At 47.2% G+C, this 27,930-nt stretch overlaps 7 protein-coding genes across 7 annotated transcripts; 5 read left to right on the top strand and 2 right to left on the bottom strand.

Annotated features, from left to right (window-relative positions):
* Positions 1-247: 247 nt before the first annotated feature.
* LOC100343903 (histone H4) lies at positions 248-27,710 on the bottom strand. Its single transcript, XM_089334392.1, has 2 exons — positions 24,398-27,710; positions 248-5,292 (listed from the first exon to the last, which is right to left on the bottom strand). Exon 1 carries the CDS (start codon positions 24,798-24,800, stop codon positions 24,489-24,491), a length of 312 nt encoding a protein of 103 aa, XP_089190518.1. The 5' UTR covers positions 24,801-27,710; the 3' UTR covers positions 248-5,292; positions 24,398-24,488.
* Positions 279-726, top strand: LOC100342635 (histone H2A type 1-E). Its single transcript, XM_002714192.6, has one exon. It carries the CDS (start codon positions 279-281, stop codon positions 669-671), a length of 393 nt encoding a protein of 130 aa, XP_002714238.1. The 3' UTR covers positions 672-726.
* LOC100343399 (histone H3.1) lies at positions 1,672-3,037 on the top strand. The gene has a single exon (XM_070074857.2). The coding sequence runs from the start codon at positions 1,672-1,674 to the stop codon at positions 2,080-2,082; it is 411 nt and encodes a 136-aa protein (XP_069930958.1). The 3' UTR covers positions 2,083-3,037.
* On the bottom strand, positions 9,472-10,077 carry LOC100343141 (histone H2B type 1-C/E/F/G/I). The gene has a single exon (XM_008262451.5). The coding sequence runs from the start codon at positions 9,901-9,903 to the stop codon at positions 9,523-9,525; it is 381 nt and encodes a 126-aa protein (XP_008260673.1). The 5' UTR covers positions 9,904-10,077; the 3' UTR covers positions 9,472-9,522.
* Positions 10,099-11,306, top strand: LOC138849827 (histone H3.1). Its single transcript, XM_070074863.2, has one exon. It carries the CDS (start codon positions 10,843-10,845, stop codon positions 11,251-11,253), a length of 411 nt encoding a protein of 136 aa, XP_069930964.1. The 5' UTR covers positions 10,099-10,842; the 3' UTR covers positions 11,254-11,306.
* On the top strand, positions 12,783-13,153 carry LOC138849826 (histone H4). Its single transcript, XM_070074861.2, has one exon. The coding sequence runs from the start codon at positions 12,837-12,839 to the stop codon at positions 13,146-13,148; it is 312 nt and encodes a 103-aa protein (XP_069930962.1). The 5' UTR covers positions 12,783-12,836; the 3' UTR covers positions 13,149-13,153.
* Positions 21,313-22,655, top strand: LOC100351180 (ubiquitin-conjugating enzyme E2 N). The gene has a single exon (XM_089334391.1). The coding sequence runs from the start codon at positions 21,415-21,417 to the stop codon at positions 21,871-21,873; it is 459 nt and encodes a 152-aa protein (XP_089190517.1). The 5' UTR covers positions 21,313-21,414; the 3' UTR covers positions 21,874-22,655.
* Positions 27,711-27,930: the final 220 nt, after the last annotated feature.

The raw sequence follows: 27,930 nt of genomic DNA, 5'->3' as shown, positions 1-27,930 counted from the left end.
TCATTGGCTTATTTAGTATCTTCCTTTCTGATAGGCTAGCTTTGATCCTGAACTCTCATTGGTTCCTTCTGCATCTCCCGCCTCGGAGACTATGTCCTTTGAACTCATTACGTTTCATGGAAATTAGAAGCGGGCTTGGCTTTACTGCTACTTTCTGATTGCCTGCAATTTGTATCCGGCCACTCGGATAGGCTACTTCAGGAAACCACAGCAGGGTATAATTAACTGCTTGCGCCACCACCTTATCGATTTGCTAAGACTCTGTTTAGTGGTTCGTCATGTCTGGACGCGGCAAGCAGGGCGGCAAGGCGCGTGCCAAGGCCAAGACCCGCTCCTCCCGGGCCGGGCTGCAGTTCCCCGTGGGCCGCGTGCACCGCCTGCTGCGCAAGGGCAACTACGCCGAGCGCGTGGGCGCCGGCGCCCCGGTGTACCTGGCGGCCGTGCTCGAGTACCTGACGGCCGAGATCCTGGAGCTGGCGGGCAACGCGGCGCGCGACAACAAGAAGACGCGCATCATCCCGCGCCACCTGCAGCTGGCCATCCGCAACGACGAGGAGCTCAACAAGCTGCTGGGCCGCGTCACCATCGCGCAGGGCGGCGTGCTGCCCAACATCCAGGCTGTGCTGCTGCCCAAGAAGACCGAGAGCCACCACAAGGCCAAGGGAAAGTGAAGCCGCCGGCGTCCGTAGACTCCATTAAACCAAAGGCTCTTTTCAGAGCCATCCACCTGGTCGCAAAAAAGCTTGTAACGGTCTCCGCACTAGGGGCGACACACAGGTTTGGGCCTTACGTGCCAAGTTCTGAAGGAAAGTGCGTTTGCAATGCTTCTCAGGAGTAATTGGTGTGGTCTCCATAATACTACGGGTGGAGACTATTATTGGAACTTACATCCCAAGCTCTGACAAATGAGTTATCCCGTCCCGAGGGTACACCTGACAGTATGGCCCAAATGTCAGTACCCCAGGGTACTCCGAACACTATACCCCAAGTTTGAGGGGAGGGGCGTTTCCAGTCCATGCACATTGCCGAGGTTACGGATGCGCTCCGCACCCGACGCTGCTGTGGGCAGGGAACCGGGAGGGAAGCACTGGCGGGCTCAGGGAGCTCCTCACGGAAGCTCGTGGACGCAGAGGCGTCTGAGGGCCGCGTAAGCGCGACAGGACCGTGGGGAAGTCGGCCTGGCGTTTCCGTGCGGCACCACCCGCCGTTCCTGTCTCGGCCCTGCCCCAGCGGTTCCAGCCAGGAACGCAGCCGCTGGGCCACGGTCGCTGAAGGGAGCTCGGAGACAGCCGACAGACGCCGTGAAAGACGGAAATGGCTCAGGCAGATTGTTCTGGAAGGGCGGCCCTGGGCGTCTGCCCGCCGTTAGACAATGACTACGGCGATGAGCAACTTGGAGCCCACCTTCCTGAGGGCCCCGCAGTGTGAAAGCCGAGGAAATGGCGTTCTCCCAGCTCAGACTAACAGAAGCCCGGGGATTGGAAGGTGGAGGAATTTATCCAATGAGAGCACAGGGGCGCCAGTTACGTCACTGGAGCGTCAGCCAATGGCTTTATCGCGCGGGATGTTTTTAAACCAGAGAGCCCAATCCGACCGTTTCTCAGCGTATATAAAGGGGAAATTGGGTCGCTTGGTACGCCATTTTGGTGACTGACCCGGTGGAGCTCGGGAATGGCTCGCACGAAGCAGACAGCGCGCAAGTCGACGGGCGGCAAGGCGCCGCGCAAGCAGCTGGCCACCAAGGCGGCCCGTAAGAGCGCGCCGGCCACGGGCGGCGTCAAGAAGCCGCACCGCTACCGGCCCGGCACGGTGGCGCTGCGCGAGATCCGGCGCTACCAGAAGTCCACCGAGCTGCTCATCCGCAAGCTGCCGTTCCAGCGCCTGGTGCGCGAGATCGCGCAGGACTTCAAGACGGACCTGCGCTTCCAGAGCTCGGCCGTCATGGCGCTGCAGGAGGCCTGCGAGGCCTACCTCGTCGGCCTCTTCGAGGACACCAACCTCTGCGCCATCCACGCCAAGCGCGTCACCATCATGCCCAAAGACATCCAGCTGGCGCGCCGCATCCGCGGGGAGCGGGCCTAATGGTCCTGCTCGCCTCCGCTCCAACCCCCTTCTCAAAGGCTCTTCTAAGAGCCACCACGTCCTCTCGGAAGCAGCTGTGACCCAGCTAAGCTTTTCGTGGTGCGGTGATGAGCGCCGCACACTTAGTCCCCATAACTGGAGTCCATTGGCGGGTAGGTCTCCCCTTGGGTTTATCTTGTGTCAGATTGCTTGTTGGGAGCAGTTCAAGCTCAAGCTCAAGCTTTGTCTTGTTTCAGGAAACTGCAGACGTGTGGCCTATTTCCTAAATTTTCTCGTGAGTTTCTGGGGTCAAACTACCCGTCCCCCCCAATGGCTCCGGTAGTGTTTGGTCACCTGGCTGTGGGATGATCTTTGGTTAACAGCTCTCCACCCTGCTAAAGGCCCATAGTCGTTATTCTTTGCAGTTAACTTCTCTTTCAGCTTGTTTCCTAGGAGCCGTAGTTCCACATATTTTCCTGGTAGGGAACTCCTGTGTTTTGCCAATTATGTGAGTCGTATTTCAAGAAGTTACAGTACTACAGATTTTGGGGTTGAGTTTCTTGGTAAAATACCTCCCCAGTGGCTCCAGCAGTCTTATGTCTGCTGGTAGCGTGGTGCTAGGTGTTTGTAATTCCCGTCTCTCCTGCGGGCCCACACTCTGCATGGTGCTATTCTAGGTGATGGCTCCTGAACACAAAAGCCAGTTTACATGTTTCTAATTGTTATAGGCTGCCTTCCTGTGCGAATTCACCAGGAGTAAACAAGTTGCTTATTTAGGTAAGAATAAAGCATTCAACTGCAAGTGAGGAGCCCCTGGGACAGCTTGCGTTTATTATAGATTAGTGTTTTCAACCGTGACCTTACAGTCATGTGGAGCTTATATGGTGGTTGCCTGGCCTGGCCTAGATCAGCTTAAATTTGTGTGGATGATGGGAACAGACAATTCTTGTTACTGCATTAAAACATTGTTTCCAACAAGTGCCTTGGGCTGATCGTGTTAAATAAACTCCAATCCTGTGCTTTGCTGCTGTTTGACTCTGTTTTACCAGAGTTGTCTCATGGAATCAGGTTTTTCTGAAGTTTTGTTTCCACAAGGAAAACCAGGTGTCTCTCGTTTCTGACCAGCTGGAACAATGTCTCATTTGAATGAGTCCTACAGCAATCTGTGACTTTTATAGTGATTAACGTTAGCAAGGCAAATGTGACTCCAAGTGAGACTCCGGTCTCTTCCTGGGATTGGAGAACTGGATTTGCAGAGATATTGGAGTAACAGCCACTATTTAACTCCTCTTGGAAGAGAGTCAAGATACTTTTGTGTCTTCACATGGGGCCTTTCTTATAAAGATTACCCCACGATCCTTTTTGGGTATCCTTATGGCTCACTTGTGTGGCTTTTACCACTTATTTTTTTTTCAGATTTTTTTTAAACCTTATGTGATATTCTAGTGTGAAAACAAACCAACCAATCAGAAATGGCCATTGTATCATTCAGTTTCAAGATCGTTAATATTGGCCAGATGTTTCATGTGCATCACTTCATCCTAGCTGCCTAGCAAGATTTCATCCCAATATTCTAATCACCTACTACTCGACATTTTAACTTTGTATTCGAAGGGCAGATAGATACCTTCTATCTGCTGGTTGGTTAGTCTCCCAGTGCCTGCTACAGCAGTGGGGATTGGGCCAGGCCAAAGCTGGGAGTCAGGAACTCCATCAAGGTCTCCTGTGTGGGTGGCAGGGACCCAAGTACTTGAACCACTACACTTGCCTTCCAGGGTGCACATAGGCAGAAAAAAGCTACAGAAGCTGGAGCTGAATCAAAGCAAGGTACTCCGGTGTGGGATGCTGAAGTCTTAACTGCTGAGTGCCTGCACAAAATGGATGAATTTTTTATTTTTTGACAGGCAGAGTGGAAAGTGAGAGAGAGAGACAGAGAGAAAGGTCTTCCTTTTTGCCGTTGGTTCACTCTCCAATGGCCGCCACGGCCGGCGTGCTGTGGCCAGCGCATCGCGCTGATCCGAAGCCAGGAGCCAGGTGCTTCTCCTGGCCTCCATGGGGTGCAGGGCCCAAGCACTTGGGTCATCCTCCACTGCACTCCCTGGCCACAGCAGAGAGCTGTCCTGGAAGAGGGACAACCAGGACAGAATCCGGCACCCCGACCGGGACTGGAACCCGGTGTGCCGGCGCCACAAAGTGGAGGATTAGCCTATTGAGCCACGGCGCTGGCCAACATGGATGAATTGTAAAATGCATTGATTGCATGCATATTTGCTGCAAGTAAACATGTTCATGTTCAGAATGCACTCAGAGCAGAAAACATAAAATTCTCCTCATGGAAATTCTACTCTTCTCATGGAAACTGACTCTAGGATAGACAATAAATTAGCTAGATAAATATACGTTAAATGTTATGTGAGAAAGAAAACTACAGCAAGAACGAGTGTCATAGGAGGCTGAAATTTAGATAAGGTGACCACCGAAGACTTCTCAACGAAGATGATATTTCACCTGAGCTGCAGACAGGAGGCAAGTGGTTGGGTGTCATCCAGGAGGAGGCCGAGCACTGAGGCAACAGGTGGCTGTGGCATGAGGGGGGCCAACAGGAGCAACAGGACACCTGCTTACGTAGGGGCTTGTGGGTTGTAGGGGAAGTGTTCCTTCAGCAATCTGGGAAGCTATAAGCTGGAGTGGTTGTCTGTAGCAAGACTTAACACTAAAAACGGAGACAGGTGTGAGTGTGTAGGGATGGCAACATGGAGGAGAGCGAGTAATACATGTCTGTTAAGGCTGTCATGCTTGCTCTGTGGATTCCTCCAGTACCTCCCCTTCCCTGTCGCTGCTACGAAGGGACAGGATAGCTGAGACACCCATGATCAGCATCTGCCAGGCTTTGAATCTCATCTAGGACAAAAGCCAAATTTCTATATGGAAAACCAGAACATGTATCTCCAAAATATGTAAATCATTTGCCCCGTCAGTAGCAGTTTTGGCTGAATTTAAGGATCCTGACTCAATTGTAAGCCCCTTGTAGCTCGCTCCCTCTTTCAGTGATTGCCAGAGATGTTGATGATATCTTCCCTGGGAATTGTCCAGCTGGTCCAGGCTTCATGGCTTCATTGGTTCACAAGTCTGTATGTGAGTGCTTATGACACGAATTTCATCTTCCCTGGTTGGTGAGATTCCTGGGAGGTGACTGACAGCAGCTGAGTTGCTTTGGGAGGCTCTGTCTGTCTGCAGGCAGAAAACAGAGGTTCAGTGGAAGCCCCTGGCAGTTTTCTCTTCCCCAGGGGCCCTCAGTGTCAAGTCCACAGTGACAGATGCAGGGTGGCATTTCCTGAGCTGCTTCCATTTGCACAACATGGCTGGGGTGTTCTTTGCCCCTCTCTCCTTCCCTGGTCAGGATGGAATGTGGACATGCTTGCTGCAGCCGCACCAGGCTTCCTTGACCATGAGGTGTCAGCAGCAGTTAAAAGTGACAGAGCTGGAATGCAATGGCAGCCGCCTATTACACCAGCAGGCGGACCCACAGACCAATGTGTTCCCTGAGCCCATGGATGAATGTCACTGAGTCAACTTTAAACACAGAGAAACAATGGAAAGCGAGAGGGCAAGTCAACAGCACATTTCAGGTAGTTTGTGACTGAGACACCTACCTTGATCCTTGATTACAAATGTCATGTATTTCACCTCCCATGGTCCCCGTGCCCACCCCATCGGGTTTCCCCACTGACAGATGGTTTTGACAGCTGGAGATGGTGATGATCAAAGGGGTTCAGCAGTTGGAAGTTAATTTGGGGCCAACAGTTGCTTGCTCGATTAGAAAGAGTCAAGGTCAAGTACACAGCCACCCAGAACATTCTGAGTAGCCATGCCTTCTGTATGCATGCTGTCTGCACAGCACAAATGTGGTCACAGTGGATGTCAACACTGAGCTGTCAATTAAACCCTCACAGATATGGAGTGCTTCAGAAATGTTGGGTGTCTCACTGATACTTGGTTTTTGGTTCTTACATCTCTTCCTGTCTTAACACAGCACGTCTGTACTGAATTTGTCTAACAGGCTACTAATTTATGATTCATGACAAATATTTCTTTGAACATTGTGTATACCTCCTTATTTACCTACTAAACAAAGATAAGTTAACTACTTCTTATGAATTATCTATTTAACATTGATGAGTATTATCCATCCCATTTATTGTGCTGGTCTTCATTGTAGAATTCAATAGCAAAATGTTTAGAATATTCACATTTCATATAATAGAAGAAACACTCATACGAGAAGGTGAGCTCCCTAAGAAATTCACATTCCAGACCTGAGCTATATAGTTTTATCTGAGAGAAATAACTCATTTTTATTAATTTGAGACTATTTTAGGTTGTCTGTCACTTCAGGGAGCATCTAATACTATACCATAGAGGTTCACATTTTTTACAAAAACCCTTTATCTCATTTAAGATGTTAAGTATAAAATGTATGAGCTTTGCTATCATAATGCTCTTTCTATATTTAAAAAATCTTATTTATTTTCATTTTATTTGAAAGGCAGAGAAACAGAAACCTCCCATCTGCTCGTTCATGTCCCAGGAGTCCATAACCATGAAGACTATGACTGGCTGAAGCCAGGAGCCAGGAACTCCCTCTGGGTCTCCCACATGGGAGGCAAGAACCCAGGTATTTCAGCCATATCTGGTGCTTCCCGGATGTACATTAGAAGGGAGATGTACCAAAAGTGGAGGAGGGGCCGGCACCGTGGCTCACTAGGTTAATCCTCTGCCTGAGGCACTGGCATCCCATATGGGCCACAGGGTTCTAGTCCCGGTTGCTCCTCTTCCAATCTAGCTCTCTGCTGTGGTCCAAGTGCTTGGGCACCTGCATCCGCATGGGAGACCAGTAAGAAGCACCTGGCTCCTGGCTTCAGATCACCATAGCTCCGGCCTTAGTGGCCATTTGGGGGGTCAACCAACGGAAGGAAGACCTTTCTCTCTATTTCTCTCTCTCACTGCCTAACTCTATCTGTCAAAAAAAAAAAAAAAAAAAAAAAAGTGGAGGAGCCGGGACTCAAATCAAGCAGTTTGATAGGGGATGTGGGTGGCCCATGAGGTGACAACTATTGGGCCAAATGCCCATTCCTCTTTGTGCATGTTAGGAAGGCACTGAATTATGAGTTCCATGAATCCCTGTGAGTTGACAATGAGATGTGGTTAGCTGAGAGTATAAATTATGTATGGGCTGTGTTCTTACCTGGAATCTGTCAATGCCAGCTAGCTCTATTTTAAGCCTATCCCTCCTCCTATGCCCCCAAATCTGTGCCTGCCCTGAAGACAAGAATCAGTCCATCTTGCTGGCTCTTCTTCCCCAGCTATTATCTTTGTTGTTCTGCCCTCACTCCAGAATTGCTTCCAGGGTATGACAGTTTCCAACATTAAGTCATGCCAGATTTGGCAATTTAAATTCAGCCCCATGGAAAATCAGTTTGTGGGACTGGTGCTGTGGTGAGGCGGGTGAAGTCACTGCCTGCAGTGCCGGCATCCCATATGGGTGTCGATTCGAGTCCCGGCTGCTCCACTTCCAGCCCAGCTCTCTGCTATGGCCTAGGAAAGTTGTAGAAGATGGCCCAAGTCCTTGAGCTCCTGCATCCATGTGGGAGACCTGAAAGAAGCTCCTGGCTCCAGAACAGCCCAGCTTTGGCCATTGCAGCCATTTGAGGAGTGAACCAACAGATAAAAGACCCCCCTTCTCTCTCTGCCTCTGCCTCTCTGTAACTCCGCCTTTCAAATAAATAAAAATAAATCTTAAAAAAAAGGGTCAGTTTGTCCCTACCATACACACATACCATTAGATTTGATATTTATTTTTTAATCGACAGATTTATACATATATATGTGTGGTGACTCTTCCTCGCCACTGATGGAGAATTAGGCAGGCTGCCTGCAGCTTGCCTTGACCGAGGAGGGGAAGTGCGCCACCAGCCACTCAGCCTTCCCCAAATCCGGGGGACAATCAGACACGGGGAGGGGGAGAGCCCAGTCGAAGCAGGGTCCCACTTTATTGTAAAAGGGAGGTGTATATATAGCTGAGGTACAGAGCGGATGGTACTGAGTGGATGCGGGTACAGAGTGGATGTGGGCAAGGGGTGGGGTGATGTGATGCAAAAGGGTCTTAGCCACCCCTATTATACCACCTTAATGATCATTAGGCAAAAGCGCCCTGGGGCTGGGGTGTTTGCCACCAGGGATTTGAAACTTAAAGACAGGTTTTCAAATTGAGGCAGGCTCAGGAAGTTTCCTCTAGGCCTCTCCGGATTCAGCCTCCCCCACATATATGGGTCTAGTATACATGTATACAGTATGCAATGATGAAATAAATAATTAGTATTTCCATCTCCTCTGTCACTTAATGTTGTGAACCTTCAGATGGCCTTAGTTCTTTTGAAATATGCAAGTCTAGTAAATAAAAAGCCAATTAGTTCTAAAAAAAAAAGTGGTTTTCAAAATGATGTTCCCCCATTCTGTGAGATTACTGTTTAAATATTGATGTTACATTGTGATTCCTGTAAAAATATATATAGTTTCTACCATCACTGTTCTTTCAGTAGTAGGTACTTTCTGTCATCTTACAGGTTCTCAATACAAGAATAAATAAACTTGAATTCTAGTCCATCTGCTGGAAACCTAAGGGAAGAATTTTTGGTAAATCTCACTTCCCGGACTTTAGCAGGTGGACGTTCGGCTCTGTGGTTAAGCTGCGTGTTGGAATGCCTGCAGCCCACATCTGTGTGCCTGCTTCCTTAACCCAAGGTCCTGGTGTGGCTCAAGTAAGGTCTCTGCCACCCACCTTATGCCAACTTCGAGACTGTACATTTGGGAGAGAGAACCAGTGAGTGGGGGACATCTCTGCTTTTCGAATACAACTTAAAAATAAAACCGAAAAGCCTCTGCTGCCCCACCACCACTGGAAGGATAATGGCCTCGAGGTATATGGACAAGCCAAAGATTCTGGCCAGCATAAACAGGTGGTCTGTCATTATGTTTAATCTTGGTATGAAAACCCACAGCAGAGATTGTGTGCAGAAACGCATTATGCTAAAATAATGGCAGTCGGCCTTTTCAAGATAACACTGCCTGACTGACTACACTATTAAAGAATAAAAAGCTGCAGTTTCCAGATTGCTTTGCAGTTTACCCCGTTCCTTTCAAGTTTATAGGCATCTGCAAAATAGCTGCAAGACTGTTGAGCACTACTCCGATTGCCTAACTAACCAGCCAAACCATTGCATTTTTCCAAAACAGCTATTCAAGATAACCCAAATCTAATAAAACGAGTCACATAGAAGACACCAGTACATAAAGCACCTGACTTCTTAGATCTAAAACTCCGTATTAAAGCTCTTGTCTGTGGTTGTGAGTGGCTCTGAAAAGAGCCTTTGGGGTGAGGGGCGGCGGCGCCAACCCGGGCGCTCACTTGGAGCTGGTGTACTTGGTGACAGCCTTGGTGCCCTCGGACACAGCGTGCTTGGCCAGCTCGCCAGGCAGCAGCAGGCGCACAGCCGTCTGGATCTCGCGCGACGTGATGGTCGAGCGCTTGTTGTAGTGCGCCAGGCGCGAGGCCTCGCCGGCGATGCGCTCGAAGATGTCGTTGACGAACGAGTTCATGATGCCCATGGCCTTGGACGAGATGCCGGTGTCGGGATGCACCTGCTTGAGCACCTTGTACACGTAGACCGAGTAGCTCTCTTTGCGGCTGCGCTTGCGCTTCTTGCCGTCCTTCTTCTGCGCCTTGGTCACCGCCTTCTTGGAGCCCTTCTTCGGGGCCGGCGCCGACTTCGCGGGTTCAGGCATGGCTGCAGCAAACTTGGTTAAAGTGAAGCCCAAAACGCCAGAATAGCGCTCTATTTGTATGCCTTCTATGTAAATAGGAGCTAATGTTTCTCAATACCTCATTGGACCGAATCAGCCAATTAAAAGCTTATATGCAAATAAGGTGAATTCAAATTCACTTCTTGATTGGCTATTTTTGTGGAACCCGTCTTAAGTTACTTGGGGATAGTTTTCGATTTAAAACAGTACATGATAAATAATTTTAACAGGATTCAGAAATGCGCCTAGTCTGTCCGCATGCGCGTATATACAGGAACAAAGGGCCGGCGGGAACTTATGACTTTAGTTTAGTGTAAGGTTGCTGTTTTCGCTTTTGCAATAACGAAGAACTGCAGCTAGGACACAACGCAGAAGTTACATAAGGTCTCCCACGCTTGCGGACCGGTGACGCTCGAAGTTCTGCATCCTCTGGTCAAAGAGAGCAGTTTTATTCACATAAGCAGGATGTTTCAGGAAATCGGCGCATTTCAACAGCGGTTTGATTTTAATGGCCGCTAGGAAGAGTGGAAATGACGGCAGTGCCGACTGCAAGATTGAGGATTAATTAGGATGCGTGCATCAGTGAGAAAACATTTCAACATTTACTCCGTCCTATTATAATTAAGCGCGGGCTTTCTGAACCATTTTAGAAATTACGGAGAGTTTTCCGTACCTCCCCGAGACTTACCCGGAAACGGGTGTCTTAAAATAAAAGGTACCGGATACACAAGGAAAGGCGGAGACCAGGGAGTGAGTTGAGCACACTTCTGGAAACTAGAACCAATCACAAGCCCTGTTCAATTCTTCTCTGTTCGAGGCGCGCAGTTTGAAGATTCCGGCCAATCAGGAAGAATTCTCCTTTATAAATACAGCGACGACAGTCGTGGGCGCCACAGCCACTTTCTCTCTGCAGTCTTAGCCATGGCTCGTACTAAGCAGACGGCGCGCAAGTCGACGGGCGGCAAGGCGCCGCGCAAGCAGCTGGCCACCAAGGCGGCCCGCAAGAGCGCGCCGGCCACGGGCGGCGTCAAGAAGCCGCACCGCTACCGGCCCGGCACGGTGGCGCTGCGCGAGATCCGGCGCTACCAGAAGTCCACCGAGCTGCTCATCCGCAAGCTGCCCTTCCAGCGCCTGGTGCGCGAGATCGCGCAGGACTTCAAGACGGACCTGCGCTTCCAGAGCTCGGCCGTCATGGCGCTGCAGGAGGCCTGCGAGGCCTACCTCGTCGGCCTCTTCGAGGACACCAACCTCTGCGCCATCCACGCCAAGCGCGTCACCATCATGCCCAAAGACATCCAGCTGGCGCGCCGCATCCGCGGGGAGCGGGCCTAAGACCTCGGCCGTGAGCTCACCGGAAACCCAAAGGCTCTTTTCAGAGCCACCCACAACTTAATGAAGGTGCTGTATCGCTATCAAGGGGAAGCTTTGGGTGAAGCCTGAGTGTCAGCCAAGACCGGGCGACATTATGGTGTATGGTACGCAGCTGATCACGGGTAGATGGGTGCTCAAATCATTAACCCCCATGTGTTTTAACATCCCCAGTGGCTGCAATGGCCGGTGCTAGGCCAGGCCAGAACCAAGGACTAGTAGCTCCCTCCAGTATTAGGTTGGCAGGAACCCAAGCAGTTGGGCCATCCTCTGCTACTTTTCCTAGACCACCAGCATGGGGAGGATCGGGAACGGCCGGTACGGGTGCCGCCACCCATAGTGGATGCTGGTACTGCTGGCGGCTGCCGCACCAACTATACAACAATGCCAGACCCGTCGTAAGATTTTTAAAATCTGACCAGGAGCTGGTTAACTAGGGCTAATCTATAGTGCAACAGTCAATAAATCCAGATGTCAGCCATATTTGAAAGAATCTGATTGTAGCGAGAGAAACTGGATTTAGGAAGTGGGGTGAGTGCTGGGCACACGGGAGAACATCTATAGTGCTTTGAGGAGTGTATACTACTGGGTGGTCAACAACATTCTTTAGGACTGTGTGTTTGGTACATTGTTAATGCACAATACAAAATATTTTCAACAGTATATTTTAAGGACATTTATTTCTTAAACACTATGCGAGGAATTCAGCGAGTTTAGTGAAAAGCTCTGTATGTGAGAGCCTAGAAATGGCTGCATCTTTATTTTCCTGGCTGTTGCCTAAAATCTCCTTGGTGAGCATCAGTGCTTATGACAGATTTGCTTCGGTTCCCTGTGTCAGCCCCAGTCGATGACAATCACCCCTCCACACTGTCTCCCTTATAAGAAAAGGGCAGCGGCCCCTGGCGATTTACATTTTCTCTCTCTGCACTCTTTCCTTGCTTCAAAGTATGGCGCTTAATCTGAATACATTACAACACTGTGTGTCCTGGTGGTGTTTGGGGGAGTGTTAGCTTTCTGCGTGCTTTATATTATAAATATTTTGTAGCCTGCAGCAAGAAGCACTTATAGTTTACGCCCTAGATGCTGTCAGTTTCTTTACAGCTCCATGATCAATAAGCACTGTTTATGGAGCAGGCCATTGAGACGCCCACAGGTTAGCAAAAGCTTCCAGAAACAAAAGGCTTCCTCATTTAGCTGGGTTCCTTGGCAATGACTCCAGTTCTCCCCTTGGATCTGGGCTTGTTGCAGTTCTCTAAGGGCGAGTGATGGAAGACTACACATGGAATTCACACAATTTAAAGCATACCTTTCTTGTGTGCAAGCCTGACATTCACCTTCAGAGGTTATGGTGTTTTAAATACCGGGACATCTTGCTGCGCCATTTTTCTCCTCCCAGGGTTAGTCTTACTAGGGGGTGGGGACTCAATGCAGTTTCCCGCCTTTTCTGGAGCTCCTGTCTTCAAACAGGTCCGCACACTTGTCATATAAGTGGACTCGCGGCTAGCGAAGCCATAGCTTCACTTGGGTCGAGCTCGAGTTTTGCTGAGATGTCTGGCCGCGGCAAGGGCGGGAAGGGCCTGGGCAAGGGCGGCGCCAAGCGCCACCGCAAGGTGCTGCGCGACAACATCCAGGGCATCACCAAGCCCGCCATCCGCCGCCTGGCCCGGCGCGGCGGCGTCAAGCGCATCTCGGGGCTCATCTACGAGGAGACCCGCGGCGTGCTCAAGGTCTTCCTCGAGAACGTCATCCGCGACGCCGTCACCTACACGGAGCACGCCAAGCGCAAGACGGTCACGGCCATGGACGTGGTCTACGCGCTCAAGCGCCAGGGACGCACGCTCTACGGCTTCGGCGGCTGAGCTGCCTTGCCCTGAGTGCTCATAAAAACAAAAGGTCCTTTTCAGGGCCGCCTACTTTTTCTCTGAAGGAGCTGACACTTCACGTTCGGGTATGGTGGTGAATTACCGGTGTAGCTGGCCATCAAAATAGACTGCGAAAGAAACGGGAAGTCTTTCTATTTGCAAATTCTACGCGTTGTTAACTGGAACTAGATGTCTTCACATGGGGGGGGGGTGGTCCCTTCGACATCTGCTGTTTACTATGTCTCATGTGAACGCAATATTACTGGTAAGTAATTTTTCAAGGCATTGTGAATACTGGGGCACGGTGTTCTAGTGGGTGAAGACCCCACCTCCCCTGCAGGCTGTCATCCCATATATCCCCCGGATAGAGGCCTGGCTGCTCCAATTCCGACCCAGCTCTTTGCTATGTCCTGGAAAGCAATGGCGGATGGTTCCGGGTGCTTTGGTCCCTCACCCACTTGCGAGGCCTGGAAGAAACTGGCTGCTGGTTTCAGGTTGGCCCTGTATTTTTAGGAGTTGGACTGAAGCTCTTGGGGGGTAAAGTGTCATTTTCAAAACTCAGCAAAATCTATAGGTACAAGTAAATATATATAATTGTACAATACTCTCAAGTATCAATATTGATGGTATGTTTTTATAAGCCCATTTTTTTTGTGAGTATTTTTATAATAAAAATTGAGAAAAGATGCAACGTGACATCGAGAGGTCCTCTGCACAGATGAGTGCCAAAGATGGGCTGCAGAGAGCAGTGCAGGCAGCAGGGTATCCTATAAGAAATGTGTATTATTTCCCTTATTCTGCCTCCTTTCTCAGAAGTTAGCCAGAGGGGCAGAGATGGCAATAGGTCACTTCCAGCCATGTGGGCAAAGGGCAGGAGGGCCTCCAGTGTGATCATGATCGCACAAGGGACATTGATAAATGAGACGAGCTCAGCGGTTGCCTGTGTGAAGGTGGCCTTTTGTGCATGATGGAGGCGCACATGGTGAGATCTGCACCCAGTCCCAGCAACTGTTTGGGATGTGGTCCCAAGACTGCTGCACAGTGATCACATCTGTTGCGGTTAAGGTCGAAACAGGAAATCGCGTACTGTTATTGGAAAATAGCAGGAGAATTTCCTAAAGAGACATTTTGCAAATTGATCACAGGATACAGAAACCTCAAGAAATAGTGTCTCACTACAGCCTAGTAAGGATCACTTATTATTATCTTCAATGCACTGGTTCACTACCCACATGGACGCCACAGCCAGGGCTCGAAGCTTCTTTTGGGTTTCCCACATGGGTGGCAGGGGCCCAAACACTTGGTCCATCTTCTGCTGTTTTCCCAGGCACATTAGCAGGGAGCTGGGTTGGAAGCAGTGCAGCAGGGCTTGAATTGGTACCCGTATGGGATGCCAGCACTGCAGGCGGCAGCCTAATCCTAAATCTAAGGCGCTGGCCCACTTAGAAGTCTGAAAAGGTTAGGGCAAGCAGTCACCAGAGCTGCATAGAAGCAGATTGCTGATGCGAAATATGGCCTTGAAAGAGGCCATATGCAGTTTATGGTGACAGACCCCTGGAAGGGAAACTCGGAATCCTTTTTTTTTTTTTAAGATTTATTCACTTATTTGAAGGACAGTGTTACAGAGAGAGGGAGAGACAGAGATTGGTTCATTCCTCAAATGGCCACAATGGCCACAGCTGCAGAGATCCAAAGCCAGGAGCCAGGAGCTTCATCTGGGCCTCCCAAGTGGGTGCAGGGGCCCAAGCACTTGGACCATCTTCTGCTGCTTTCCCAGGCCATAGCAGAGACCTGGATTGGAAGTAGATCAGCCGGGACTTGAACTGGCAACCATTTCGGTGGCTTTATCTGCTGCTATCCCAGGGTGCTGTCCCCAAAGAACACCCCATCATAATCTCTTCCATTTGTCCAGTTCCTGCACGGGGTCTCCACTGGCTGAACCCAGGCGGAAAGGGACGGCCTGGGTAGCACATTGATGAGATCTGTAAGGAGGGCTCCCATGGCACGGCACCTGGATAAGGTGGAGACAACTCTGCAGGGGTCACTGGAGGTGCCTGGTTCAGCTACATAGTGAAGTCATGCCACCCACTTCCACACTTGATAGGATAAATGCTGCAAAAGTTATCTGTTTCAAGTGTTAATTCCTTTGCCTTGTCATTCAAAATAACCTGCTGGGGTGTGTCAAAGTTTATTTGTGCACCATGAGAATGTTACAGAAATGTTACAGAATGTTACAAAAAAGGAGCTGACTCTACACACCCAATTCCACAGAGTGAAATATTTCTCAAACAAAATTTACTGTCTCAGTTTAGAAATTGTAAGTGTATATGAACTTCATAGATGTTTGGAAAACTTAGATTAAAAATTTTTATTTTGATACAAAACTTGATTAAAAATTTTTATTTTGATACAAAACTTTTTGAAATCTATGTATTTTCTTATAACATACATTTTATTTTCCCATAAACTTTTGCAGACTTCCCATATTTTTGATTTGGATTATTTGGCTTCTACTGAGGCCGCTTAAACCAGATACATTTATTAGTGAGGTCACCAATGCAAATGAAACATCACTCAACAAAGTTTCTTAAGACAAATTTATTGTAATACAATGGTCACCTTTTTTTTTCAAATATTTTGAAAGTTTGGGTGCATTTCTCCCCACAGATAAATGAGCATTTGCTCGTAGTTACAGAACTTGCTTTTCAGTTTCAGCCTTGACTTTCCATTGCACATCATATTTTTATAGCTTCTCCCGGCTTGAACATTATTTTATTAAAGGATTTATTTGTCTGAAAGAGTTGGGGGTAGGGGGTGGAGAGAGAGAATCTTCCATCTGCATGTTCACTTTGCAGACAGCAGCAAAAAGTGGAAGCCAGGAGTTTTCATTTAGCTCTCCCAGGTGGGTTGGCAGGGGCCCAAACACCTGGGTCATCTTCAGCTGCTTTTTCCAGGCCGTTAGGCCAATTGCACTGACCTGGATCAGAAGTGCAGCCGCTGGACATGAACTGGCACCCATATGGGATGGTAGTGTCACAGGTGGTGGCATTATATGTTATGCCGCAGGGCCTGCCCCTGAATGTGTACTTTAAAATACACCCTGTTAGCACTTGCAGTCTTCGTAAGACCAAATTTATCAGGAAGGTGCCAGCCAAGCTGCTGGACCTTTGCTAGCTCCTGATGAACACATATCCACAAATCTTTGCTGTACTCCTTAGGATAAAATCCTTTCTTGGGTATACATTTTCCCCTATCTCCCCCTTCCTCTCCCACCTCCCTGGGCAAAGCCAAGCTTTTTTGTTTTCGGGGTTCCCTACTCCTGTCAGTGTTCACACAGGTGCAGCATTTTTTGTACCCTTGTTTAGTATGCTGAAGGGGCTGAAACAGCAGAGGGAGCCCTCTGACTGCCTTAACATCTTGGCTCTATCACTTATTTTGTGGTGTGTCATATAACCTCCCTGTGTCTCAGGGGCCACATCTGCACAATGGGCACACTTTCCCCACAGGCAGCAGCGAGGGCTTCTTTAGTCACACACACAACTTGAATCAGGAGATTCTCCCCTCTGGTCTGACCTTGGAAGTGACTTGACTTTTCCCACCTTTTGAATCTTATTGCACAAAACTAATAAATTCCAAGAGTTGCAGAGTTGGAAGTATTGAGCATTTTTTGAGAACTGAGTTTTTGCTTCCTTTTATTTTCCTGAAATAAAAAGGGTTTATTGATTCATACTAGATGCTAGATTAGGATTAGGCTCTGGGATAAGTTCCCATAGTTTCTAGCAGACAGCAGTTGGAAAAATCCTCCTGGTTTTTATTTCTTTTTCTAAAACTTACTGATTTTGAAGGCACAGTTACAGAGTGAGAGGAGAGACAGAGAGAGATGGGTTTTTCAAACTGTTGGTTCACTCTCCAAAAGGAGCCAAGAGTTTTATCCAGGTCTCCTGGTGAGGCCAAGGCAACTTCAGCTGGCTGACAAGGTCACAGCAGAAGGTCCATCTCAGCAAGGTGTGAGAAGGACAGCTGCGGTCCTCGGTCCTTGTGGTAGTTTTAGGATTTTTTTGGGGAACTACACTCTGCATAACAAAGCTGGAGTTTCCTGGTGGTCCCACTAATGATCGCTGTATTCCTAATTTTAGGGAACAGAACTTAGCTTCACAACCTCCAAAATGTCCATTGCTTTGTAGAATTTTAATCAAGCAGAATGTTAGTGTAGGAGTAAGGGTTAATGCTTTATGCAGGATTGAGTTGTTTGTGAAAAAGAATTAAAAGGCAACAGGCTCCCTGGTATATACTTCCCACTAGCATAAATATAAATGTTATTAAAGCTTTAATTTAATGTATGATACAAATACTAGAATGTCAAATACTAGATATCAAATACTAGAATGTCCAAACTGTGGAATAGATCTAAGTGAACCTTTAAATGAGTACTATAAAGATATTAAAGAATTACAGAAAGAACTACAAAGTCCCTTTTAAAAAAGGGACTGCTTTGACCTTGGGGCTTTTAGTGAAGATTAGATTAGGAAGGTAATATTCTAGCTTGTGTAGTCAATTTCTACATAGTTCAGCAGCACTCGAGGCCTGTCTGTGATTGTAACCCACGCTTTGAATATGCCCTTGAAAATCAAATAAATTATAATTAGAAGAAAAAAGGACAACAGACTTGTTATTGTGAGAAAAAAGAATCACTATGTGACTTATGATATAAAAATAAAGTCTGGTGATCGAGAGCCAGAGCTGTGCCATCAGCCTTGCTGTGAGTGTGTCTCTCATTTCTTCGAGCGCCGATACCTCTGACACCTTGAGGATCCTGGACTGGCTGGAGCTGGTCTCTGGCCATCTCCCACATGGGTGCAAGGTCCCAAGCACTTGGGTCATCTGCTGCTTTCCCAGTGCATTAGCAGGGAGCTGGTGCAGAAGTGGAGCCGATGGAACTTGAACTGGAGCCCACATGGGATGCAGCACTGAAGACCTTTGTTAAACCTGCGGCACCATAGCGTTGGCCCTATCCTACTTTTTATTTCTATACCCTAACTTAGCTTAATGAGGGTTGGTGACACTGTGCTGATGAGGTCCCTGGAGAGTTTTCCACCCATTAATTTCCCACAAGAGGGAGGAGGAGTAGAGGAGAAACAGGAACCCATACCTACATCCAAAAGAACTCCTGTCCAAAATGAACTGGGAGCTCAGTTCTTTCCTGAGATGCTGCTTGGCCTATCAGCTGTATTTCTCTTCATTAAACTTGGTGCTACCTCACTTCTCACTACTCTCTTTCTCATGTCTGAATTCCTATTTGAAAGGCACAGTTACAGAGAGAGAGAGAAGGGCATCTTCCGTCTGCTGGTTGACTCCCTAACAGTTGCGGCTAAGTCAGACTAAAGCCAGGAGCCAGGAGTTTCATTCAGGATTCCCATGTCGGGGGCAAGGGCCCAAGTACTTGGGCTATCTTCCGCTTCTGCCATCCCAGTCCATTCACAGGGGGTTGCATCTGAAGAGGAACAGCTGGACTTGAACTGGTGCCCCCATGGGATGCAGGTGTTGCAGGCCCACCCCTTTGTTATTCTCTCTCTCTCTTTTTATAACTTCTTGATCAAGCTACAAGTTACTAGAAGTTAGGAGCATGCTTTCTTCCTACCACTTCCACTCACATTCTGGGTCATGTACTAGATACTCAAGGCACACTTTGAAAAACATATTCATGCAACCTTATCGCATAGCCTCGAACATAGTGATGGCTGAGGGAATCTGTTGTGGGCTCTGCTCCTTTCTCACTGGGCATGGCAAAAACATGAGGTCCTGATGGGTCTGAGGTTTGTTCTCATGCAGGGAGAATGCAGATGCTCAGTGCCATGGGAGAAACACACTCAGCCATGGTACAGCAACTGGGGAACGGGCTGCCATTTTAGATAGGGCCGCCGAGAACTCCTCGTGGAGGCACTGGCATTGGAAGGTTGCTATGAAGCCATGGCAAGGGTGTTCCAGGATAGAGAACTGCAGAAGACTCAAGGCAAGAAAATGTTTCCATGTTCCAGGAACTGACAAGCAGTTAGCGTGGCCTCTTGCTCCATTTTCAAACTGCTTCACAGTCTCTCCTGCCCATCTCTGACTCTGACCCTCCTGCCTTCCCCTTAGAAAGACCCTTACGAGTGGCGCTGTGGCTCACTTGGCTGATCCTCAGCCTGCAGTGCCGGCACCCTGGGTTTGTTGGGGTGCCTGGTACTAGTCCTGGTTGCTTCTCTTCCAGTCCAGCTCTCTGCTGTGGCCCAAGTGTTTGGGTCCCTGTACCGGCATGGGAGACTGGGAGGAAGTACCCGGCTCCTGGCTTTGCCACTGTAGCAGCCATTCCGTTCAGCCTTCTGTGAGCCAACGGCAGGAAGGCCTTTCTCTGTCTCTCTCTCACTGTCTATAACTCTCTCTGTCTCACTGTCTAACCCAGCCTGTCAAAAAAAAAAAAAAAAAGACACTTATGATCATACTGTGCCCACTCATGTAATCCACAATCATTTCATTTTTTTTTTTTTACTTGAAAGTCAGAGTTACACACAGAGAGAGGAGAGCAATGGTTCACTCCCCAAATTGGCTGAAAGGGCTGGAGCTGTGTGGATCCGAAGCCAGGAGCCAGGAGCCTCCTCCAGGTCTCCCATGAGGGTGTAGGGGCCCAAGGACTTGGGCCATCTTCTACTGCTTTCCCAGGCCATTGCAGAGAGCTGGATCAGAAGTGGAGCAGCCGGGACTCAAACCGGCGCCCATATGGGATGCCGGTGCTTCAGGCCACAGCGCCGGTCCCACAATCATTTGTTAATCTCTAAATCCCTAATCACATTTGCAAAGTTCATTTTACCATGGAAGGAAGCAGTCAAAGAGGAGAAAGTCAGTCAAAGAGGAAGAAATGGGCCTCTTTGGTGATGGTAGAGAAGACATTATCCTATCAACAACAACAACAATGCATAAGGCCTTTCATTATCAGTAATGTAACACAACTCCAAATCCCCAGGATACACACCATTTTATCAGAAAACATTTAAGGCATTTCGTAACCTAAAGATTTACCCAATAGATGGTGGCAATCTTGGCAGGGCTCCTGCTATAACTGAAAACACTTCCAGAGACAACACTCACAACTGCTGTATAACTGGCCTGGTGCTGTACGGCTACTGGGGTTGGTGTTGTGGCCTAGTGGGTTAAGCCACTGCCTACGGTGTTGGCAACCCATATAGACACCAGTTCATGTCCCAGTTGCTCTTCTAATCCAGCTCCTGGCTATTGTGCCTGGGAAAGAAGTGGTCCAGGTGCTTGGGCCCCTCCCACTCCATGGGAGACTTGGATTAAGGTCCTGGTTCTTGCCTTCTGCCTGGCCTTGCCTGGCCACTGTAGCCATTTGGGGAGTGAACTAACAGACGGAAGATCTCCGTTTCTCCCTCTCTCTGTAACTCTGCCTTTCAAATACAATAAATAAATATCTAAAAACAACAACAACAACAACAAAAAAAAACAACAAAAACCACAATATTCACCACTGTTGAACCAGAACTTGACTCAGCTGGAAGCTCCCATGACCAAAAGCTGGCCCTTCTGATGTCTCTTTTCCCAGAAGCTCCTAGCAGGAGCTTGTTTCCAGGAGAGGTCTTTCTTTGAAACATGTCACTGATTTCTGAAGCTGGGGCCACATACCTACAATCTAGCTCCAAGAGGCTAAAAATGGAGATATGTGAAGTCTAGTAAGCGAGGCTAGTATCTGTGTAACTTGACATATTATAAATACACAATGGAAATACATGGCAGGTTGTTTGTCACAATTTTTGTCATTCAAATTCCGCAGTAGAGGTTGGCACTGTGGCATAGGCTAACCACCAGCCTGTGGCTCCAGCATCCCATATGGGTGCCAGTTGGAGTCCTGGCTTCTCCACTTCTGATCCTGTTCCCTGCTAACAGCCCAGGGAAAGCAGTAGAAGGCCCAAGTGCTTCTTGCACCTGTGTGGGAGACCCAGAAGAAACTCCTGGCTCCTGGCTTCAGATTGGCCTATTTTTAGTCATTGTAGTCATTTGGGTACTGAACCAGCAGATAGAAGACCTCTCTGTCTCTCCCTCTGTCTCTCAACTAAATAAATCTCTCTCTCAAAACAAAAACAAAAAATGAAGTTCCAGAGTAAAACCAAGCTAGAGCAAAATAAAAGCATATGCACTTCAGGGGACTTCCACTCGTGCGTGAGGCGAGCGGAGCCGGAGACGAGACTAGAGGCCGAACTCGGGATCTGACAAGATGGCTGGGCTGCCCCGCAGGATCATCAAGGAAACCCAGCGTTTGCTGGCAGAACCAGTTCCTGGCATTAAAGCAGAACCAGATGAGAGCAACGCCCGCTATTTTCATGTGGTCATTGCTGGCCCCCAGGATTCCCCCTTTGAGGGAGGGACTTTTAAACTTGAACTATTCCTTCCAGAAGAATACCCAATGGCAGCCCCTAAAGTACGTTTCATGACCAAAATTTATCATCCTAATGTAGACAAGTTGGGAAGAATATGTTTAGATATTTTGAAAGATAAGTGGTCCCCAGCACTGCAGATCCGCACAGTTCTGCTATCGATCCAGGCTTTGTTAAGTGCTCCCAATCCAGATGATCCATTAGCAAATGACGTAGCGGAGCAGTGGAAGACCAATGAAGCCCAAGCCATAGAAACAGCTAGAGCATGGACTAGGCTATATGCCATGAATAATATTTAAATCAATCTGATCATCAAGTATGCATCACTTCTCCTGTTCTGCCAAGACTTCTTCCTTTTTGTTTGCATTTAATGGACACAGTCTTAGAAATATTACAGAATAAAAGCCCAGACATCTTCAGTCCTTTGGTGATTAAATGCACATTAGCAAATCTATGTCTTGTCCTGATTCGCTGTTGTAAAGCATGAACAGAGGCTAGAAGTATCATCTGGATTGTTGTGGAAACGTTTAAAAGCAGTGGCCCCTCTGCTTTTATTCATTTCCCCTATCATGGTTTAAGTATAAAGCACTGTGAATGAAGGTAGTTGTCAGGGTTAGCTGCAAGGGTGTGGGTGTTTTTCTTCATTTTATTTTATTTTTTTTTAGGGGGGAGGTATGTTTTATTTTAATTTTATGGGCTCCCCCCCCCCCTTTATGGTGATCTAATTGCATTGGTTAAAGGCAGCTAACCAATTCTTTAGAATATGCTCTCTAGCCAAGTCTAACAATTTAGACTCTGTAGATGGACAAGCTTGATTGTTTGAACCAAAATGGGAACATTAAACAAACATCACAGCCCTCACTAATAACATTGTGACTTTGCTGTCAAGTGTAGATTCCCCCCTTCAAAACAGCTTGTGACCATTTTGTATGGCTTGTCTGGAAACTTCTGTAAATCTTATGTTTTAGTAAAATATTTTTTGTTATTCTACTTTGCCTTTGTACAGTTTATTTTACTGTGTTTATTTCATTTTCCCAATGTGACAATCGTATTTAAAAATTAAAGCTCTGATGGAACATTCTGTTTTGGTTTTCACCATCTGATAAATTGAATGGCAAAAGGTAGATTTTGCCAGTTTTTTTTCACTGATGCAACTCTGTGTTACAGCATTATTGAATGGAGTATTTATAAACTAGCCCTAAGCATGCAAAAAAAAAAAAAAAGCATATGCACTTCAAGCTAAAATTTTATGACAGTTTTCACTTTTCTCAGACATGATACTTTGGTTATTCCTTTTTATTCTGTTCTCTCTAGTTGGGGCCTATTAATTTTATTACCGACAAAATAGTTCACAATCTGCATTTTAAAAACTGCAACAGATGGTTGGCAGTCAGAAATGCAACATTTGTGTAAAGGAAACTGCTTAAGAAAGTTCTAAGGCAGCAGAGGTATTGTTATTTGTATTCAAGTCTATTCTTGGCCCAGATAGCTTGCTAGTTTCACTGATTCAGTAATTACATTTACTCAGTCATTGCCTGTAATTTTTGTAGGTCTTGAGGATACTAAAAAGACACTATCCAAGGCTTAAGAAATCCTGAGCAGAAATTAAGCAGTAATCATTACCAACATTTAACTCCAAAGCCATATAAGAGAACTGTCAGGTTGGGCTAGGAGCAGGTAAAGTGTGCTTTGTGTAGTACAGACTAATCCCAAACAGGATTTTTGCCTGGGAGAATCAGGTAGAATTCTAAAGCAAACGTGTAGGAAATTCTCCAAAAGTGTTGAGGGCTATTTGTGGAAGGTAAATACATAAAACCTACAGTTTGACATGAAAAGGCTTTAGTATGACAAGTTATTCACAACATGCATTGCTGTAGAAATTGCTCATTAGTGGGGAAGGAGTACATGAGATGGTGGCATTCAGGTGTCTGATAAAGCACAAGAATTGGGCTTATTATGCAGACAATAGAACCAGAAGATATTTATGTATTTTTACATAGCATGGTAATATTTTCAAGTTGCTCTATCTACTGTAATGCAAGGCGGATTATAAAGTTGAAAGAATGTGGGTAGCGTGTGATTATCTGTGGTCACTACAGGGCCTTGATAATAAGGTTACAGGACTGGTGTTTTCTCTTTTTGGTGCCTGGATTATAGGTCTTTATTTACAACACATTCTGAGACTCGAGGATCTACCACAAAGTGCAAGAATTTATTAGGAAAAACCAGGACGAACATAGGATCAGGGCCAGGAATAAAGGTTTAACAGTATAGGGAGGGCTAACAAGAAAGATCAAAAAAAGATCGCAAGCTGGCACAGAAGCCACAGAAACTACTAGCGAGACATTCAGATAGACTGGGGTATCTGTTATTAACAGAAGCTTACCAAGACAACACAATCCTAGGTAAAGAGGAGCCTCTGGGGAGTAATGCCATTTTTAATTTGGCCTTTAAGAATGCACCAACAGACCCTCAGGCAAGGGTTAAAACCCCAATACACCAAAACTACAGGACTGGGCTTAATACCTAGCGGCGCACTTAAAATGCGGGGCTATACCAGGACTTTTCTTAAAGGGCTACATGCCCTGCCAGAGTATCGGGTTAGTCTTGGCTGTGATCAAACCACTGGCACAGCGCCTCACTTACAGCAGCTCGCCCTGGGCCACCAGGCTCGGGCCAGGCCTGCGCCGCGTGCCCGCCCTTTGTTCCTGCGCGGGACCCGCCATCTTGGGCGACACCCGCCAACGCCGCGAACAAAGGCAAACGCGCGCGTCGCTAAGCTATCGGCGCGTCATGGGCCACTCAGTGAGTTCGGGACGTTACCTTGTCGGTCGCGTAAACAGCCCTTCTTGTGATGAGATGGGTGGCCCTGAAAAGGGCCTTTGGGTGGAGGGTCTCGGGCCGCCGGGGCAGCTCAGCCGCCGAAGCCGTAGAGCGTGCGTCCCTGGCGCTTGAGCGCGTAGACCACGTCCATGGCCGTGACCGTCTTGCGCTTGGCGTGCTCCGTGTAGGTGACGGCGTCGCGGATGACGTTCTCGAGGAAGACCTTGAGCACGCCGCGGGTCTCCTCGTAGATGAGCCCCGAGATGCGCTTGACGCCGCCGCGCCGGGCCAGGCGGCGGATGGCGGGCTTGGTGATGCCCTGGATGTTGTCGCGCAGCACCTTGCGGTGGCGCTTGGCGCCGCCCTTGCCCAGGCCCTTCCCGCCCTTGCCGCGACCAGACATGGTGAAGAAGCAGCGACTTCGAGCTTCTGCAACAGCGGCGCTGCCTGTAGCCCCTTATATATCAATGAAGCGGACCTTTTTGGAAACCGACATGGCGGGGGCGGGAACGAGTCCTGGATCCCCGCCTCTCCAGCCTCCGGGTGTCCCCGCCTCCTGCCCAGGGCGGGGGGTGGGCTGGCGAAGGAGGGGGAAGGGCTGCTCGGCGCCGGACTCCTTTGTTTGCTTGGCTGTTCTCTGCCCCTGCCAGGCCTGTGTCTGTGGATACGCAGACGACTCCGTGCACGACTCCTCGTCAGTCTTGTCACTAAAGACAAAAAGACGGTGACGGGACGCTTGTCGACCAAACGGAGAGATGTCAGATTAACCAAGGCAATTTTTAGGTAATAATTTGGAGAAAAGTATAAAGGTTATTGATTCTGACAATCTACTCATGCTTATTATCACACCTGGCCAGTCGTGAAATGCTGTATTAGAGGCATATGCATACAGGTCGCTTTATCATAAAGAGGAAGCTTTAGGCGGGAAAGCCGACATCAATTACGTTTCTACTTGTTTGCTGATTTGATGGCACTATGTGCACTGTGGGGAAGACGTGGAGACTGAATCTCCTCTAGTGAGTGGGATTGCTGCGCCTCATTTTGAGTCTTATGACATTGCCTGCCTACCACTGTTCCTGTGCCATGAAAGGGTTAATGGAGTATCGTGGTGAATACGTGCTTGCAAATGAGCAGCATTAGTAAATTCACACAGATAAATTATGTGAAATAGTGTTGGAATTAAAACTGTAGCAATAGTCTACACACAGATCATAGGTTGATATTTTGACTCAATCCCAACATTTCCTGGCACTTCCCACACATTCACAGCAGTGCCTTTTGTGCCCTTCAGAGGTAAGTTTTATAATCCCTTCTCTGCTGGTGCTCACCAAAAAGGCAGAGAGAGAGAAAAAAAAGATTCACTTTTTGGAGTCAGAATTCACTTCTGATTGGGGTTGGGCCCAGGCCCAGTTATCTGTGGACAAAGAGACATAACCATCATTCATTCACTCCATTCATTCGCCAAGTTCTAAAATAGTTGCAAATATCAGGTGTTTCAAATATGGTCACCCCCCCCCCCCCTCAAGAACTCAGTCTCATTAAGGAAAGAGAAGACTCATTTCAGGGAAGAGATCAAACTAGCTGCTGCCCTATGTTGTTCAGGGGAGCAGCCATATCCACCTGCATTTGGCATCACCTACAAGCTTGTTAGACCCGGAGAACTTCAGGTTCAATGCCAAATCTACTGGTGATATTGCATGTTTAACAAGATTTCCAAATGCCTGGTGTGTTCATTCAACTTTAAAAAGAATTGTTACCACAGCTGCCTGCTTAAATGGAAGTCATTAAAAATTAAATTTGTATTTCTTTCATCATTCAGTCACCTTCATGTGTTTAATATTCACATGTGGATACTGGCTACTTATTAGGTGCCGAAGATAACAGAATATTTTTGTCATTGCAGAAGCTTCCATTGGGCTGTGCTGTGATGGGATTTTTCCTGAGGAGACACCATTCTCGATTGAGGAAGGGAGGGGGATACCAGAGGATGAGGTGGTCTGCAGGAGATGAGGATTTAGACTGTTTTTGAAGTATGACAAAACTCAGCAGACTTCTGTTTGTGCCAGACATTACAGATAGTCATGTAAAATGGAAGCTGGAAGTTTGAAAGCAATGATGCTCTTTTAAGGAAATCAAATTAAACCAGCAGAGTTGTTCCTAGAGATGAGTTTCAAGGGGCCCATTTCCATAGGGACAGTCACCTGGTAGGAAGTTACCGTACATGTGATTTCTCCAGGAGTTTCAGGAAATATCTGTGACACAAACCTCTAGCTTACTTATTATATCTTTGCCTTGTTTCACATTGATTCCACATCATGATTTCCATCCTGAAGAATCAGGAAGCCTTTGATAGTCACTGAATTTTGGAATGCTTACATAGCTCTCATGTACCATTGAGCATGCCCAGTGAGCAGTGCCCGTATCTCTGAGAGTCCTTTACTATTTGGGAGTGGGGAAGCATTGACACAAAATGGAACATGAAGCTATACATTAGATAGCCATTACTTATCTAATTAGTTTTTTCTCAGTTATTTTGTATATCTATAAAATAAATGAATGGTTTGAGTTTCAGTGTGGTGGATAACCTATTTTAGGATAGACTTATACATATATTTTACATTCAAAGGTAATAAACACAATATTTTTGAGAGCTACCAAGCAATAGGTAAGATTTTTCATGATCGAAGTGGAGTCAACATTCAGGAACATTGTCCATGATGCTTATGGGGAAAATAAGCAGTAGCAGCATTATTATCTACAGCACAACCCCGCCTGTGCACATGTGGACAAGAATGTGGCTGGTGAAAAGGAGTCTGGTTATTGCCCTCTAGGACGTGTAGAGTATCTGCAAATAGTTAAGGAGATGGCCCTTTGCCCCAGTGCCTTCCTGCTCACTGAAGCCCTAAGTAGCCAAGAATGTAATGGTTGACATTCTCTAAATGAATAAACTCACCTATGACTTGATGAACATGTACTGCACAAGGATTATTATGATTATAGCAATAAACAAAATAACTTTTAAAATCTAAATCTAAATTTGTTTTTATGTCTGGCTAGTATAAGGCTGTGAACCCAAAAAGGAAAAGGACCTGTATAATGCTGTGTTGACGGTGATGGTAGGGCTAATGATCAGTCCCTTTCTCCAGACACTTGTGAGTTTCCTCCCCTGGGAGGTCACTGAATGTTGCTGATCCAATCCTAAAAATTTACCTCCTTTGTAGACGGTATTTATATTATGTATGTTGTTATATATATATATATGTTGTATATATATATATGTGTATATATACACACATATATATACACATATATATAGCATGGTTGTAAGACCCAGAGACTTGGTTCCAGTCTGTGCAAGCCAATAACCTTGTTTTTTAAAAGCAAACCAAGTGATTTTTATAGGATTAATTAAGTGCAGACAAATGACATCTTTAATGTTGATAGTCCTATCAGATTTATGTGATAAAGTCTTCATCACTATTGGATATATATAAGAGAGATTAAATTTTTTGGAAATAGCATTGAGTAGAAGA

Source organism: Oryctolagus cuniculus, chromosome 5 (assembly GCF_051225735.1).
Source record: "Oryctolagus cuniculus isolate XC-2025 breed Fujian yellow rabbit chromosome 5, ASM5122573v1, whole genome shotgun sequence".
Classification (NCBI taxonomy): Eukaryota; Metazoa; Chordata; class Mammalia; order Lagomorpha; family Leporidae; genus Oryctolagus; species Oryctolagus cuniculus.
Note: the sequence above shows the minus strand (reverse complement) of the source record. Positions and strands in the feature narration are given on the sequence as shown.